Source organism: Fundulus heteroclitus, unplaced genomic scaffold (assembly GCF_011125445.2).
Source record: "Fundulus heteroclitus isolate FHET01 unplaced genomic scaffold, MU-UCD_Fhet_4.1 scaffold_260, whole genome shotgun sequence".
Lineage (NCBI taxonomy): Eukaryota > Metazoa > Chordata > Actinopteri > Cyprinodontiformes > Fundulidae > Fundulus > Fundulus heteroclitus.
The window spans coordinates 164,505-179,201 of record NW_023396670.1 but is presented as its reverse complement, the minus strand read 5'-3'; the positions used below and the strand labels follow the sequence as shown (position 1 = coordinate 179,201).

General features: G+C 45.6%; 1 protein-coding gene across 3 annotated transcripts; it reads left to right on the top strand.

The window, feature by feature from the left end:
* The first annotated feature begins 1,225 nt into the window (after positions 1 to 1,225).
* Positions 1,226 to 14,060, top strand: si:dkeyp-110g5.4 (uncharacterized protein LOC561637 homolog). 3 transcript variants are annotated; one of them, XM_036129963.1, is made up of 5 exons: positions 1,226 to 1,333; positions 3,298 to 3,849; positions 12,453 to 13,561; positions 13,634 to 13,908; positions 13,979 to 14,060. In XM_036129963.1, the coding sequence occupies exons 1-3, from the start codon at positions 1,256 to 1,258 to the stop codon at positions 12,963 to 12,965; spliced, it is 1,143 nt and encodes a 380-aa protein (XP_035985856.1). In that variant the 5' UTR covers positions 1,226 to 1,255; the 3' UTR covers positions 12,966 to 13,561; positions 13,634 to 13,908; positions 13,979 to 14,060. The 3 variants fall into 3 exon arrangements, with proteins under 3 accessions (XP_035985856.1, XP_035985855.1, XP_035985857.1); XM_036129962.1 differs by having other exon boundaries at positions 12,453 to 13,908; XM_036129964.1 differs by lacking the exon at positions 1,226 to 1,333 and adding an exon at positions 1,809 to 1,950 and having other exon boundaries at positions 12,453 to 13,908.
* Positions 14,061 to 14,697: the final 637 nt, after the last annotated feature.

Sequence of the window (14,697 nt, the reverse complement as noted above, 5' to 3'; positions counted from 1 at the left end):
CTCAGTGTCACGGCCTACAGTAGCTTTGAAGTTATGCTCATGGGCCTCCACCAACTTTTGGGCCTCAACAAGGGAACTTGGATTACGATTCATTACTTCATAGGGTAAACCTTTTGGTTTCGTAAGCCTTTGAGGAAAGCATCAGTTGCTAGCTGGTCCTGTAATTGGAGGTCTACTCCTGAATACGCAAGTGTGACAAGGCGTCTCATCTCCTCTGCGAACTCAGCTGGTGTTTCTCGCCCTTGTCTGAGTTCTCCAAGCTTCCTCCTTATGTTGGTTGGGGTTTTTTTTTTCCAAAGCGTTGAGCGAGTTGCTCCACCAGCAGAACATAATCTTCCCTTGTGCGTTCTGGTAATGAGCAGATGTACCGCACTGCAGCTCCTCTTAAACACTCATGTAGTCTGTCCACTCGCTCCACAGCAGTCCACCCATACTTCCTGGCTTGACGTTCAAACGGCATCAAAAATGAGTCCCAATCCTCATTTCCATCAAACGTAGCTAATTTAGGCCTCTGGGGTTCTGGCGATGTATGGTAATGGGCTGCAGAAATATTTTGCCTCCTATCATCATGGTAAGCAGGTGTGTTTTGAGCTTCACGCTCAGAGTCTCTTATTTCCCTGCGTCTACTGTCAGATTCAGAAGCTATAGTCTGCCTTGACGGCCCTGTGCTTCGAGATCTTTGATTTATGACCTCCAGTTCAGCTGCGAAGGACACATTATCCCTTGGTCTAGTAGTCACATCAAAAGAGACACTTGGCTCAGGTGCATGCCTTTCTCTTGTCTGTGTTGGGATTATGTTTGCCCCCCCATTGGCAATAAGTGATGGTGTGGGTTGTTGTGCAGCCGATTGTCCTGTAATGTGTGAAATGACAGGGGCCAGCATCATCTGAAGGTTTCTTTTTTGTTGATTTTAATTTTCCAAGAGAGCCTGTAACCATTTAGGAGCTGTTTCTGCCTCTCCAATGGCTGATGTAGCGCCTTGCAATTCTTCTGTCATTTTTTTATTTTATTTTTTTAAGGTCTTTCTTGCACTTCCTGTTATGCTCTTATTGTGAAAGGACCGCACCGAAAGTTGTGCGCGGATGCGCTTCGGTAACTTCACTACTTTCTTCTGCCTTATAAGTCGTAGCGTAACTTGGTTTATTAGCTCAGGATGCCTCGGGATGTAGTTTTTTCTTTTTTTCTTTGGATTAACAGATAGAAGTTTAAAAATCTCACTTCTGACACCAGTTGTCGTGTTTTACCTTGCGGTGGCATGGAGGTGCGTGGATGTTCTGATGAAGAACACGACAAGAAATCTTCTTTAACTGAACTTTACTTGCTCCGGCAACAGGTGAGTTACAGACACGGCTGGCGGTTGATACACTGCGTTGTTTTGCCTCTCGCTCTGGCACAGACAGCGTTTTAGCAGTGTCCATACAGTGAGCATTGAGTGCCTTTACAATTTAACAAAAGATAACAACACTCTCGCGATAATCTCAGGTTATCTAGATTCTAGATGACTGCGCTGTATTTACTGACTTAAAACTAGGCTCGGAGAAATCAAACAAAATACAAAAAACATTATTTTATGCCCATAACAGCTTAAACTGCCTTACAATATGTTTGTCAGTTTATTTGTCTTTCCTCCTGACTTTATGTACTTGTTTATTGTGGCATACCCCCTGGCATATTTGTTATTTGTATATTTTGTATATTGTTGTTGGATTTGTTTTTTCTTTAACTGGAAAAAAAAAAAAAAAAAAAAAAAAAAAAAACTTGCTTCTCCCTGAAGTGAAGTGTTTGGCTGCGCTTTTATTCCGAAAAAACCCGTACCGGAAACTTGGCGGTACCACAGCGAACCGAACAGGTACTTCCCACTGAGCTATATAGCTCATGGTACTTCCATAGATGTCTATGGGTACTTCCATGAAAGGTGATCCTTAGCCGCACAAGCACTTCCTCATCAAGGTAGGTGATAAAGTCGTGTTGTAGGACTGTTGTAGTGAGTGCTTCTTTGGTAATATTTAGCTTTGTAGCAGCTGATGTGGTTTCGTTGAGCCTCCTCACCGAAGCAACAGCTTGCTCAGTGCAGCGTTTGGTTCCGATAGGAGCGAGGCTGGTTTGGCTTCTTTCTGTCCGTTGTCATCCTGACGGGTTAATGCCGCTTAAAGGCAGTCAGTCTGGGAGGCCTGTTGGTGCTGACAGCGGCTGGGAATGAGAGGAAGTCTCAGGGATGTAGCTTAGCTTAGCAGGGCGTGATCAGCAGCTGGAAGGAGGGAGCTCTGTACAAACTGGTTCTTTCTCTTTTACTGGCGGAAGTATTGAAAATTAAAAGGGCGAACTAATAGAGAGGCAGCAGCAGAGTTTGGTTGCTGAATTACGATCATCTGTTTTTATGAAGCTTTGACCTGCTGATACAGGTTTTAGGCAGTTCAAATTTGTTTTTATAAACTATAAAAAAAACTATATATTGTATATAGGTAAGCACATCACACGCATTGTACAATGCAGAGTGATGTTTCTCCTATGTGTATGCATACCTAGCAAATGAAGCATGTCAGAGTATCATCACTGTAAAAACAGGCCTGTACAAAGATTTTGAAGCAAAGAAAAAAAAAAAATACTTTGGTCTTTACAGCTTAACAGATTTAGTAGCATTGATAGGCTTGGGCAAGGCTGTTCCTAGCTCTGAAGTTTCCATTTAGCTTCCGACATTTCCACATACAGCATGTTCAGGTTTATTTGTACCACATTTGATGTACGTGGACAGAACATAAGAAAAGCAAACCGAGGAAAGTACATTGCAGTGGAACAATAGCAGAAGGTCAAATGTCTAAGACTACAAACCTAATCTTATGTTTCAGTGAACTACAACAGTTTGAATAGAACATTAACATTTAAATGTAGCCTTACTAAACAAATCGATTTTTAACTTTGATTTAAAGGAACAAGTCTAGAGGATGAAAGTTCAGAAGAAAACAGAGCGACTTTGCTGTACTCTTCTTAGCTTCCCTGTTATCAGTTGAAAATCTTGCTCTCTTTCACCTCAAAGAAAGACATGTTTAAATGGCTTCTAACATCTGTGCTTCCTCTAACCTAATTTAAACACCTAATTGATAGAGAAAATTTGGAACATTGAGTCGTCTTCTTTCAGTAAAGGTTTTTTCAGTGCAGCCTGTAATTGCTTCCGTTTTGGGATTGGAAATACATTAAAAAAAAAAGTACATCTCATTTTTGCTAAAGTAATATAAGGCTGAGTCAGAAGTTAAACTACATGTCAGTTGGATTTATTACAATTTATCCATTTCTCATTAGACACAGGTGGATCTAAACAGCATGGAGGTCTGTAGTGAATGGGAAATCTACATCCCTACCGAGGCTGAAGTGAAAAACATCCCCCTGAAGAGTTTACCAAAGTCAGTTGTCAGAAGAATCGGCCTTCCCCTCTCTGACATCGACTCCTCCAGGAAGCCTGACTCTTCAGATGTGATATGGATTTGTCCAGCAGTGATTGGAAGAAAAGGACAGGGATCTGCCTCGCACAAAGAAAGCGACTTGGCTGAAAACGCATTTCTAGCCTCAGACTTTCAGGGCGGTCCTTTGAAAATGTCTTTTGTATCCTCCAACCGAACTGCCAGGGATGTGCTCAAGAACATCTCTGCTGGAAAACATTCATCCAATAAAGAGCATTTATGTCAGGACTCAATGCAGCTGGCAAATCATAATGCTGTTGTTGTGTACAAGGGGCAGATTTACCTGTGCATCAGGAAGGCCAGGAGAGGACAACAGATGACACCAGAACTGAAGTCACCCACCCACGCTGCCATTCCTTCAACCTCTGGGCTGCCATCTGCAAGCTTCACAAAGGTAATTTATCTAGCAAACAAGTAACATCTATGAGCTCTGACTGGGTCACTCCTTAGCTGTGGAACCTCTACCAGCTCCCATCTGGGAGACCATACTGCTAAACAAAGATGCGGAATCTGACTAGAGGCTCATGTATGTAACTGTCATTTATCGACAGGATTCTGTATCAACTTCTTTATTAGTGTGGTGTGTCTGGACCAAACTTGAAGAAACTTCATGTTGGATTAATTTAAACTGAATAACTTTGTAAAGTTCCTCATGTTCCACTTCAGATCAAATTATCACACAAATCAATGTAATGTGGAAAAAGTACGTATTTGTCCTTATAGTTTTATTTTGTTTTTATTCTTTTGTTGCACTTGCATTTTTCAGCTCATCAAACACATTTAAATATCAGACAAAGATAAATGCAAAAATGCAAGGTTCAAAGTAGCATAGCAGCCCCAAACTATCATAACACCACCAAGTTTGACTGTCTGCATGATGGGGCTGGAAGATATGGAAAAAAACATAGATGAAATGGAAATCAAATTAATCAAGACTGATAATTTGTCTAAAAAAATTTAAAACAAATATTTTAAGTGCAGCCTTGGCCATTTTATCCTGTTGTTTAATTACCTATTTTTAGGTAAAGAACACACTGAATTCAATCTTAACCCTTTATTCAACCAACCAACCAAGTTTAAAAAACAAAACAAAAGATGACCTCTCTGATCTCTTAGTAGGGGGTGGAGCTTGGTGACAGAGCATTCCTGGGTCTGTTTGTGATTGGTCTGGAGGGTGTAATGACTGTAGTATTAACCTACATGATAGGCTAGAATGCAAAAGAACTGTTCTACTGAACTTTATATTGACCCCCTATTTTTTTGTATTGCACTACACATCTACTGATCATTATCTATTGTTATTGAAATATTGTCCAGGGCCTTACAGCATGATGCTTTTTTTTTTTTTTTTCCATTTAGAAATTGCCATGGTGACTGTTCTCTGGGTCATTGTTCTGCATAGCCAAAGTTATACTAAGTTATGGTCCAGTACTGATGTTATTCTCCTATATCAGTTGTGGCAAATTGCCCAGGGGTCCGTTCTTCGTACGTCGCTAACTCAGTTAGCAGGATTTCATTGTTGACGATTTGGCATGATCTTGGATCGTTTGGTTCTTCGAAAGACATCCTGCACTTGTTGTCATAGCAACATGTGCGCCAGCTTAAGCCTGCTCTCGAGCAGGCTTATTTCATGTAAACAAGATTAGATCATGGCTGTATAAGCGGAGGAGATAGGGAAGTCTGCCGTAGCCATGTCCATTTTTACGATAGCAACCTGTTGCAAGAATAATTTGCAGAGTTTTTCGAATTAATCGCGTATTGCACAATAGACAGGATCCTTTAGCACAGCGCAACAGTGTAATTGTAGAGAGATTTTCTTGGTGGCTGTTATAAACAGACAAACACATCATTTAACAGTGGCTTTTAAAGAGGAAAAATTGGTGTTAGAGCCGTCCGTCCGTCCGTCTTCTTCCGCTTATCCGGGATCAGGTCGCGGGGGCAGCAGCTTCAGTAGGGAGGCCCAGACGTCCCTCTCCTCAGCCACTTGGGCCAGCTCCTCAGGAGGAATCCCAAGGTGTTCCCAGGCCAGCCGGGAGACAGTCCCTCCAGCGTGTCCTGGGTCTTCCCCTGGGCCTCCTCCCGGTGGGACGTGCCCAGAACACCTCACCAGGGAGGCGTCCAGGAGGCATCCTGACCAGATGCCCGAGCCACCTCAACTGGCTCCTCTCGACGTGGAGGAGCAGCGGCTCTACTCTGAGTCCTCCCCGGATGACTGAGCTCCTCACCCTATCTCTAAGGGAGAGCCCAGACACACTACGGAGAAAACTCATTTCAGCCGCTTGTATCCGGGATCTCGTTCTTTCGGTCACGACCCAAAGCTCGTGACCATAGATGAGGGTAGGAACGTAGATCGACCAGTAAATCGAGAGCTTTGCCTTTTGGCTCAGCTCTCTCTTCACCACAACGGATCGGTACAGCGCCCGCTTCACAGCAGACGCTGCACCAATCCGCCTGTCGATCTCCCGCTCCATCTTCCCCTCATTCGTGTACAAGACCCCAAGATACTTGAACTCCTCCACTAGGGGCAGCACATTCTCCCCAACCCGGAGAAGGCACTCTACCCTTTTCCAGGTCAAGACCATGGTCTCGGATTTGGAGGCACTGATTTTCATCCCGGCCGCTTCGCACTCGGCTGCGAACCGCTCCAGTGAGAGCTGTAGATCACGCCCTGATGAAGCCAATAGGACCACGTCATCCACGAATAGCAGAGACTCAATCCTAAGGCCACCAAAACGGATCCCCTCAACACCTTGGCTGCGCCTAGAAATTCTGTCCATAAAAGTTATGAACAGAATCGGTGACAAAGGGCAACCTTGGCGGAGTCCAACTCTCACCGGAAACGAGTCCGACTTACTGCCGGCAATGCGGACCAGACTCTGACACCGGTCGTACAGAGACCTGACAGCCCTTATTAAAGGGTCCGGTACTCCATACTCCCGGAGTACCCCCCACAGGATCCCCCGGGGGACACGGTCGAATGCCTTCTCCAGATCCACAAAGCACATGTAGACTGGTTGGGCAAACTCCCATGCCCCCTCAAGAATCCTGCTGAGGGTATAGAGCTGGTCCAGTGTTCCACGGCCAGGACGAAAACCACACTGCTCTTCCTGAATCCGAGATTCGACTATCCGACGGACCCTCCTTTCCAGAACCCCTGAATAGACCTTACCAGGGAGGCTAAAGAGTGTGATTCCCCTGTAGTTGGAACACACTCTCCGGTCCCCCTTTTTAAATAGGGGGACCACCACCCCAGTCTGCCAATCCAGGGGAACTGCCCCCGATGTCCACGCAATGTTGCAGAGCCGCGTTAACCAACACAGCCCCACAACATCCAGAGCCTTAAGGTACTCAGGGCGAATCTCATCCACCCCCGGGGCCTTGCCACCGAGGAGCTTTTTAACAACCTCGGCAACCTCAGCCCCAGAGATGGGAGAACCCGACTCAGAGTCTTCAGGCTCTGCTTCCTCAATGGAAGACGTGTTGGTGGGATTAAGGAGGTCTTCGAAGTATTCCGCCCACCGACGCACGACGTCCCGAGTCGAGGTCAGCAGCACACCACCCCCACTGTAGACAGTGTTGGTACTGCACTGCTTCCCCCTCCTGAGACGCCGGATAGTGGACCAGAATCGCTTCGAAGCCGTACGGAAGTCTTTCTCCATGGCCTCTCCGAACTCTTCCCACGCCCGAGTTTTTGCCTCGGCGACCAGCCGAGTCGACTGCCGGTACACATCAGCTGCTTCCGGAGTCCCACAGGCCAAAAAAGCCCGGTAGGACTCCTTCTTCAGCTTGACGGCTTCCCTCACCGCTGGTGTCCACCAGCGGGTTCGAGGGTTGCCGCCGCGACATGCACCGACAACCTTGCAACCGCAGCTCCGACTAGCCGCCTCAACAATAGAGGCGTGGAACATGGTCCATTCAGACTCAATGTCCCCCGCCTCCCTCGGGACGTGTTTAAAGTTCTCCCGGAGGTGGGAGTTAAAGCTCCGCCTCACAGGGGACTCTGCCAGACGTTCCCAGCAAACCCTCACAGTGCGTTTGGGCCTGCCCGGTCGGACCGGCTTCCTCCCCCGCCATCGGAGCCAACTCACCACCAGGTAGTGGTCGGTGGAGAGCTCCGCCCCTCTCTTCACCCGAGTGTCCAAGACATACGGCCGCAGATCAGATGAAACGACAACAAAGTCGATCATTGAACTGCGACCTAGGGTGTCCTGGTGCCAAGAGCACATATGGACACCCTTATGCTTGAACATGGTGTTTGTGATGGACAATCCATGACGAGCACAGAAGTCCAACAACAAAACACCACTCGAGTTCAGATCAGGTGGGCCATTCCTCCCAACCACGCCCCTCCAGGTCCCACTGTCATTGCCCACGTGAGCGTTGAAGTCCCCCAGCAAAACGAGGGAGTCCCCAGGAGGGGCACTCTCCAGTACCCCTTCCAAGGACTCCAAAAAGGGTGGGTAATCTGAACTGCTGTTTGGCGCATAAGCGCAAACAACAGTCAGAACCCGTCCCCCCACACGAATGCGGATGGAGGCCTCCCTCTCGTTCACCGGGGAAAACCCCAACGTGCAGGCACCGAGATGGGGGGCAACAAGTATGCCAACCCCAGCTCGGCGCCTCTCACCATGGGCAACTCCAGAGTGGAAGAATGCCCAGCCCCTCTCAAGGAGACTGGTTCCGGAGCCAGAGCGGTGCGTCGAGGTGAGTCCGACTATCTCTAGTCGGAACCTCTCAACCTCGCGCACAAGCTCAGGCTCCTTCCCCACCAGAGAGGTGACATTCCATGTCCCAAGAGCCAGCTTCTGCAGCCGAGGATCGGAACGCCAAGGTCCCCGCCCTCTACTGCTACCCGTTGCACAATGCACCCGACCCCTTTGGCCCCTCCGACAGGTGGTGAGCCCATCGGAAGGGGGACCCATGTCACCTCTTCGGGCTGAGCCCGGCTGGGCTCCATGGGCAAAAGCCCGGCCACCAGACGCTCGCCAACGTGCCCCACCTCCAGGCCTGGCTGCAGAGTGGGGCCCCGGTGACCCGCGTCCGGGCGAGGGAACACGAGGTCCAACAATCGTACTCATCATAAGGGGAGTTTTGGGCTGCGCTTTGTCTGGTCCCTCACCTAGGACCTGTCTGCCTTGGGTGACCCTACTAGGGGCTTAAAGCCCCTGACAGCATAGCTCCTAGGATCATTGGGACACTCAAACCCCTCCACCACGGTAAGGTGGCAGCCCAGGGAGGGGGGTGTGTTAGAGCCATAAATCTAAAAAAAAAAAAAAAAAAATTTAAGTTATTTGTATGATGGTTTGCTTTTTATTTTTATCCTATTCAGTAAGAAGATTTGTTTGGGCTATTTTATTGTAAAGTTTAGTTTACTTTGAAAGGCTTGCTTCCTGTCGAGCGGTATATTGTAATAGAAAAAACTATGGATGGATTATCTAGACACGGAGCAATACAATTTTACCGTGTAAACTGTGGATGACTTGGAAAAGGAAGATTTTAATATTTTACGGATAAAGATTTTTTTTTTGTTAAAATTCCCAGTTTGCACGTGTCCTTTACTTCCAGTGTCTAAGGAATGACACTGAAATTTGGATCTCTTGACATAACAAGTGCCTTTTTAAAATAAAGTATAATAATTAAAGGCTACCATTTTGTAGAATATTATTGTATTTCACTTAGACTTGTCCCCATGTTCTAGTGGGTCCCGTGAAGGCTCTGACATAAAAGAACAAAGTAAATATGAGATTATTAAAATGCAAAAATTCATACTGTAGAAAGTGATAGAAACATCTACCATGGACAGTATTTACGCATTAATTTGTCTGCTGCTTTTTGCCAGCTCTCTCTCCTGGCTTTAGCAGACTTTGAGGTGTTCCCTGTCGTTTTAATTAATGACACAAATTTTGCATAACCTTACAAGCTCTTGCTCTGCTTGGGAGAAAAACTGTGGGTGTTCTTTGGCCATGCTGAACAGCCAATAGCAGCGTTGCTGATCATTGTTTCTACTATCGATACATTTCCCCTTTTAAACAAACGCATGAACGCGCAGTTGTCTCAGATAACGCAATCCAGCGATACTAATCATAAACAACAGGTGTGTTCGAAGAACCCAATTAGCCGGATCATGATTAGCCGGATGAAATCATCTTGGATGTCTCATTTGATCTTGGATGTTTTAAGCAACGTATCAAGAACGGACCCCAGGTCTTGAGGAAGCAAAGCAGCCCAGACTATCACACTACCACTGCCACTTTTGATTGTTAGCATGATGGTCTGTTTCTGAAATGCTGTGTTAGATGTGATTGACACCTTCCAAAAAGGTCCGCTTGTGTCTCATCTGTCCACAGAATATTTTCCCAAAAGTCTTGGACCGTAAAGATGTTTTTCTGGAAATATTGAGGTTGCCTTTATGTTCTTTTTGGTATGTCATGTAGCGTTTTGACCTTAGAATTCTCCAGTAGGGTTTTTGCCCAGGCTCTTTCTTATTGTTAAATCATGAACAAACCAGTATTATTTCCTAGAATTTGTTGTGAATTTGATAAGTATTTTCAGGATCTGAAGACATATATTAGGCTACTTTATCACAAGGTGACACAAAAAATGTCTGCAAATATCTGTTTAAATATTGACCAGATCATACATGGCCTGTCTACAGCTGGTTACAGTGTTGTGAGACTGGGCTGGACTCCAGTCCTTACTTAAAAGCTTCTGATTTATTCAGTTTTACTCATACAGGGTTTCCCCCAGTGTATTATTGGCTGTAGACTTCCATCAGGTAAATGCTTCAGAAGCATTAAATCCAAAAACCATTGAACACAGAAAAAGCCTCCTTTCAAAAGCCTTGAGGGCCATCGCCCCCTGCTGAGAAGTTTGTCTGTCACATGTTACAATAACACAACCGATAATGCCTATTTGCACACTTATTTCTCAGGGAATGTAAATGAAGGCTTCAGATTACTGCATAAAAAATACTGCGGCATGAGTGTGTAATTGAAGGAGCGCTGAGGGGTTAATTAATGCAACATTTGTAATTCAAATTTTTGGTCAATGGGGCTGATATCTGACTTCTTGGCCTCAGATACAAATTGTATCAATGCCCAAGACTTTTTTTTTTTTTTAACAGGCTTTAATGTTCATTATTAGAAGGAAAACTGTAAATACTAAGTCTGTATGTCTTTGTGTTATGTTATCCATGTAGATCCTAAGGTGGTCACTGCCTTAAAGGAAATGTCACCATTGTAACACATGGTGACAATAAAGGTTCTTGAAGATGTCCAGAAAGACCCCTGCTAGTTAATCAGCATGTGATTTTAGCGTCCGACCAGACACCATATCTGGACCTGCAGCCTAGTTGATGTGATCTTCTTTAAGGTGGAGGTCACTCGGTGCAGCTGCAGGACATGAGGCTGATGCTGCACCTCTGGCTGAGAACGATGTTCAATCCTTCTACTGCTAGGAGAGGTGCGGCAGGCAAAGATGACGTTTAAGGTGTCAGGGAGAGCTGGGTCATCACTGAGCTGCTGGTCACTGCCTATAAATCTGTGATGGTCCTGATGCCTCTCTATATGTTGCGTGGGTTATTGCTGTTGAAGTGGTCCTTGATGTGCTGGTACCTGTGCTTTGCCTTCTGGATGCCCTTTTTCAGCTCACTCCCAGCCCTGCTAGAAGTTATAATGGAGACGGACACGATGACAAAAGCTTTACTGTTACAATTTGTTTTGCATAGTGCCCTCCGCTTTTCCGTCATCACATTTTGCCTACCAAGCGCATCAGTGAGTTCTGGTTGAGACATTCTCGATGCTCCATGCTTCTTAAGTGGTAATGTAAGGAGCATGAGTGTTTATACTTAAAAACAGAACCACAAAAAGTGCATTTTGCACACTGGACTCTTGTTTGGACCACTTCATGTTGCCTCCATCATGATTGTTTCTCTTCAAACTTCTGTGGTCTGGCTGTGCTTTAGAATGAGCGCCAGCTTCCTCTTCTGGATGGCAGCCATGCTAGAACAATCAAAGAAGGTCCTTAAGTGGATCCTATCAGTTAATTGGATGGAATAAACTTTAATTTAATTAATCAACAGTTAAAATGGCTCCAAAAGACCAAGGTACCCACCTGTGTCTTTCCAGGTCTACTCCTTATCATGTACTCGTGGATGACCCAACACTTGGGAGACATTATTAGGATCATGGCATAGCAACAGCCTTATGTTAATTTCAATTAGTGTTGCACCGATGCTGTGCAGTATTGACCGATACCATCTGTTTGAAATTGATTGTGTGTGTGTATGAAGAACTGCATACTACTTAGGGTAGTAGAACCTTTTATTGCCTACCTGGAATGGGTGACAATAGTTGAATATACTTTTGGCTCTCAAAGGCCAAAATAGTGCAACATTCAAGAAATTATAACATGTATAATAGTGCAACAGTAAGACAGTAAAATTACATTAATAATTGAATAATCTCTTTTAAACCCTGAGTTTTGGCTCTCAAATGCCAAAATAGTGCAACTTTCATGAATTTATATAACATGTATAATACTAGTCGGGAGAGAGAAGGCTGCGTTCAAGTGACATACAAACATCAAAATGGTATCGGTGCCCTATTTGTTGGTACTCATCGGTACCGCCATTTTAGTGCTGGATCGGGGCCCCATCCCATTCTGGTATCGGTATCTGTATCGGTGTAACACTATTTTCAGCCAAATGGTTCAGAGGGCTGGATACAATTCTTGGTGTGGGACCTGAGCGGGGCATCTGGCAGATGTGTCCCCTGATCCACTGCTTGGAATGTGCAAGCTCTGTTTTCCATTCCCATAGAAATAATATAGAGCCACTTTTAATGTGCATTTTTGAGAACGTAAATGTCATGAATTCATATCCTGAATATGAAATTGTCTCACCGCACCAAAGAAAATGAACAAATGAGGAGTTTACTGTGAGACCGTTCCTTTAAGAGACACTGTAAGGTTGATGTGGTTCTGTTTTGTGTTTTTCAGGAGCTCATCCGTGGCAAACGGAAGATAAAAGCTGATGCAGGTAAAGTAAAGCACTGCGAAAAGGCTGATGAGCTGAAAAGAAAAAATGACTCTGCAGTCAGGGCTGAGAATTCAGCTCCTCGTCCCCCTCACAGTAGACACAGGGCAGAGAGTAAGAGTCAGGGTAATAAAGCTGCCAGAAAAGAGTTCTCAGAGGAGCCTCTGCGGTCTTCTTGCACACAGCCTCAGGAGAATCAGAAAGACCCAACCAACAGGGTGAGTAGAGAATATGAGGTAAATGACCTGGGCGAGGAAGAAGACTCGGTCTGCACCAATGATTTGGATTGTAATCAGATGGACTGTCAAGAAGATGAGTGCAATGGAAGCGATGGGCAGATGGAGCCTCTGGGGTCAACTGCACAAAGAGACTGTGACTTTAATGACCTGAAACAAGAGGAGATGATCGCTCACCTAAAGGCCAAATTTATGCAGGACGAAGCTGCTCTCAGTGACCTGATCAGGACAGCTCACTGATGATGCTGCTTCATCAGATCTGACATCTGTTTAGAATGCTTCTTAGATTTTATTTTTTTTCAGCTCAAACTGATGGGATGCTTCATTTAGCTGGTAAAGAATGAGACATGACTTGTCCTCTGTAAACATTTAGCTCTGGGCTCGTTCTAAGGAGCATGCTGCTCATTTATGGACTTGTTTGTTTCTGCAAACCTAGAAGCTTTACATCCCTACTTGAGTATGTCTTAATTAATGTTTTCCAAAGACAAACCCTTTATCTCATATTGTAATGGCAAAATGTTATGGTCAAAATGATAGTACTTTCTAATCATTGGTTTGAATCTTTCAAATGAACACAAATAAAATTATACTGAACTGACATCTTTACATTTACTGTTTTTATTATGCCAAATATCAAATAAGGGTGTCAGGACCCTGCGGGCAGCGTCGTGCAGTTTTCTGCCGGCCCCGCCTCATCTGCTTTCCCCACAGGTGGCTGGAGTTGACAGGTGGGCGCGGAGCGTGGTACACACCTGCGGCTCGTTCAGCAGCGCGGGGCTGCACTATAAAGACAGCACTTGGACTGCTGGACGATGCCAGAGTGTAGCCAAGTGTTGGTATGCTTAAGAGGTCCTTGTTACATGACAGCTTACCTTCCCAGAGTTTTAACCGTATTTCCTGCTTCTCAGGTCACCCCTTCGTCCCGAGTGTTCCTCGGTCCTCCGTGAGCTCTGTCTCCGGTGCCCATTCGGCTCAAACAAACTAATCCGTGGACACCTACGTAACTGCTCTGGTTACTCCAGCTTTCCTCAAACCACCCATCCATTCAGCTGCTGCTCGGGACCCGCACGGATCCCTCCTGACCGCCCGCCTGTCTCCCCACCACCATCTGCCATCTAGGAGGGTCGCTGATTGGGTCCGTCTCTCCGCTCCACTCCCCCCGGCTAGATCGCGGCGCTTGGCGGTAAGCAGAAACAAAGTAACACCATTCCCCTTGCTCCGTGAGCTGATGTAACTTTCTCCTTTGTCCGCAGACCGCCCGAGCCCGGCTGTACTTTCTTTCCCTGGCTGCGAGAACCATAAATCGCCTGAGATCCGCTCGTGCTCCCCTGCTTTAAATAAACATCTGAAACTGCTCCGCGCCTCTTGAGTATATACTACATGTGGGTTAGACACATCAAAACCATGACAAAGGGTCGGCAGATTATTTATCTCGTGACCTCGATACCATGTTTACCGAAAAGACTAAAATAAGTATGCTTCAAAGTGTGGCTATGGATATTTGAACAATTAAAGAAATAACAGAGTTGAAGACAATGTTTGCGGCGATGCAGAGGAGGTTGGCAGAGACCGAGAGGATGATGATGAGGGAAATATTGTGGGACCACATTTAAATTTTGTAAAATCACAGAGAAATTATGTGAGAATAACAGGGTTTGAAAGAAACATCTTTGGACGGGTGGAACATTACTTAATTGCATCACCAATGGTTCGTCCCAATAGTGGACGCTGACAGACCCCCAAGACCGGTACTTACCGGCTTCTAAGACGATATGCAGGGGACAAGATGATCGCTGCAGTGAAAGGGAAACAAGGCTTCAAATGGGAAGGATGTCTTCTTTCCGTTTTTTCCCCTACATGACCAAAGAGCTAGCGGAGAAAAGGAAAGCATTCACCACAGTGAAGCACAAACTTTAGCAGAACGGCATAAGATTCACGGTGACAGCTTCGGGACTGTCAGACAGAGTCCGAC

Bases quoted from the DNA above. Each gene is read 5' to 3' on its own strand.
- si:dkeyp-110g5.4 (XM_036129963.1), top strand. From the start codon at position 1,256: ATGGAGGTGCGTGGATGTTCTGATGAAGAACACGACAAGAAATCTTCT. The intron at 1,334-3,297 runs GTGAGTTACAGA...ATTTCTCATTAG, and splicing joins TTTACTTGCTCCGGCAACAG to ACACAGGTGGATCTAAACAG. The intron at 3,850-12,452 runs GTAATTTATCTA...TGTGTTTTTCAG, and splicing joins CATCTGCAAGCTTCACAAAG to GAGCTCATCCGTGGCAAACG.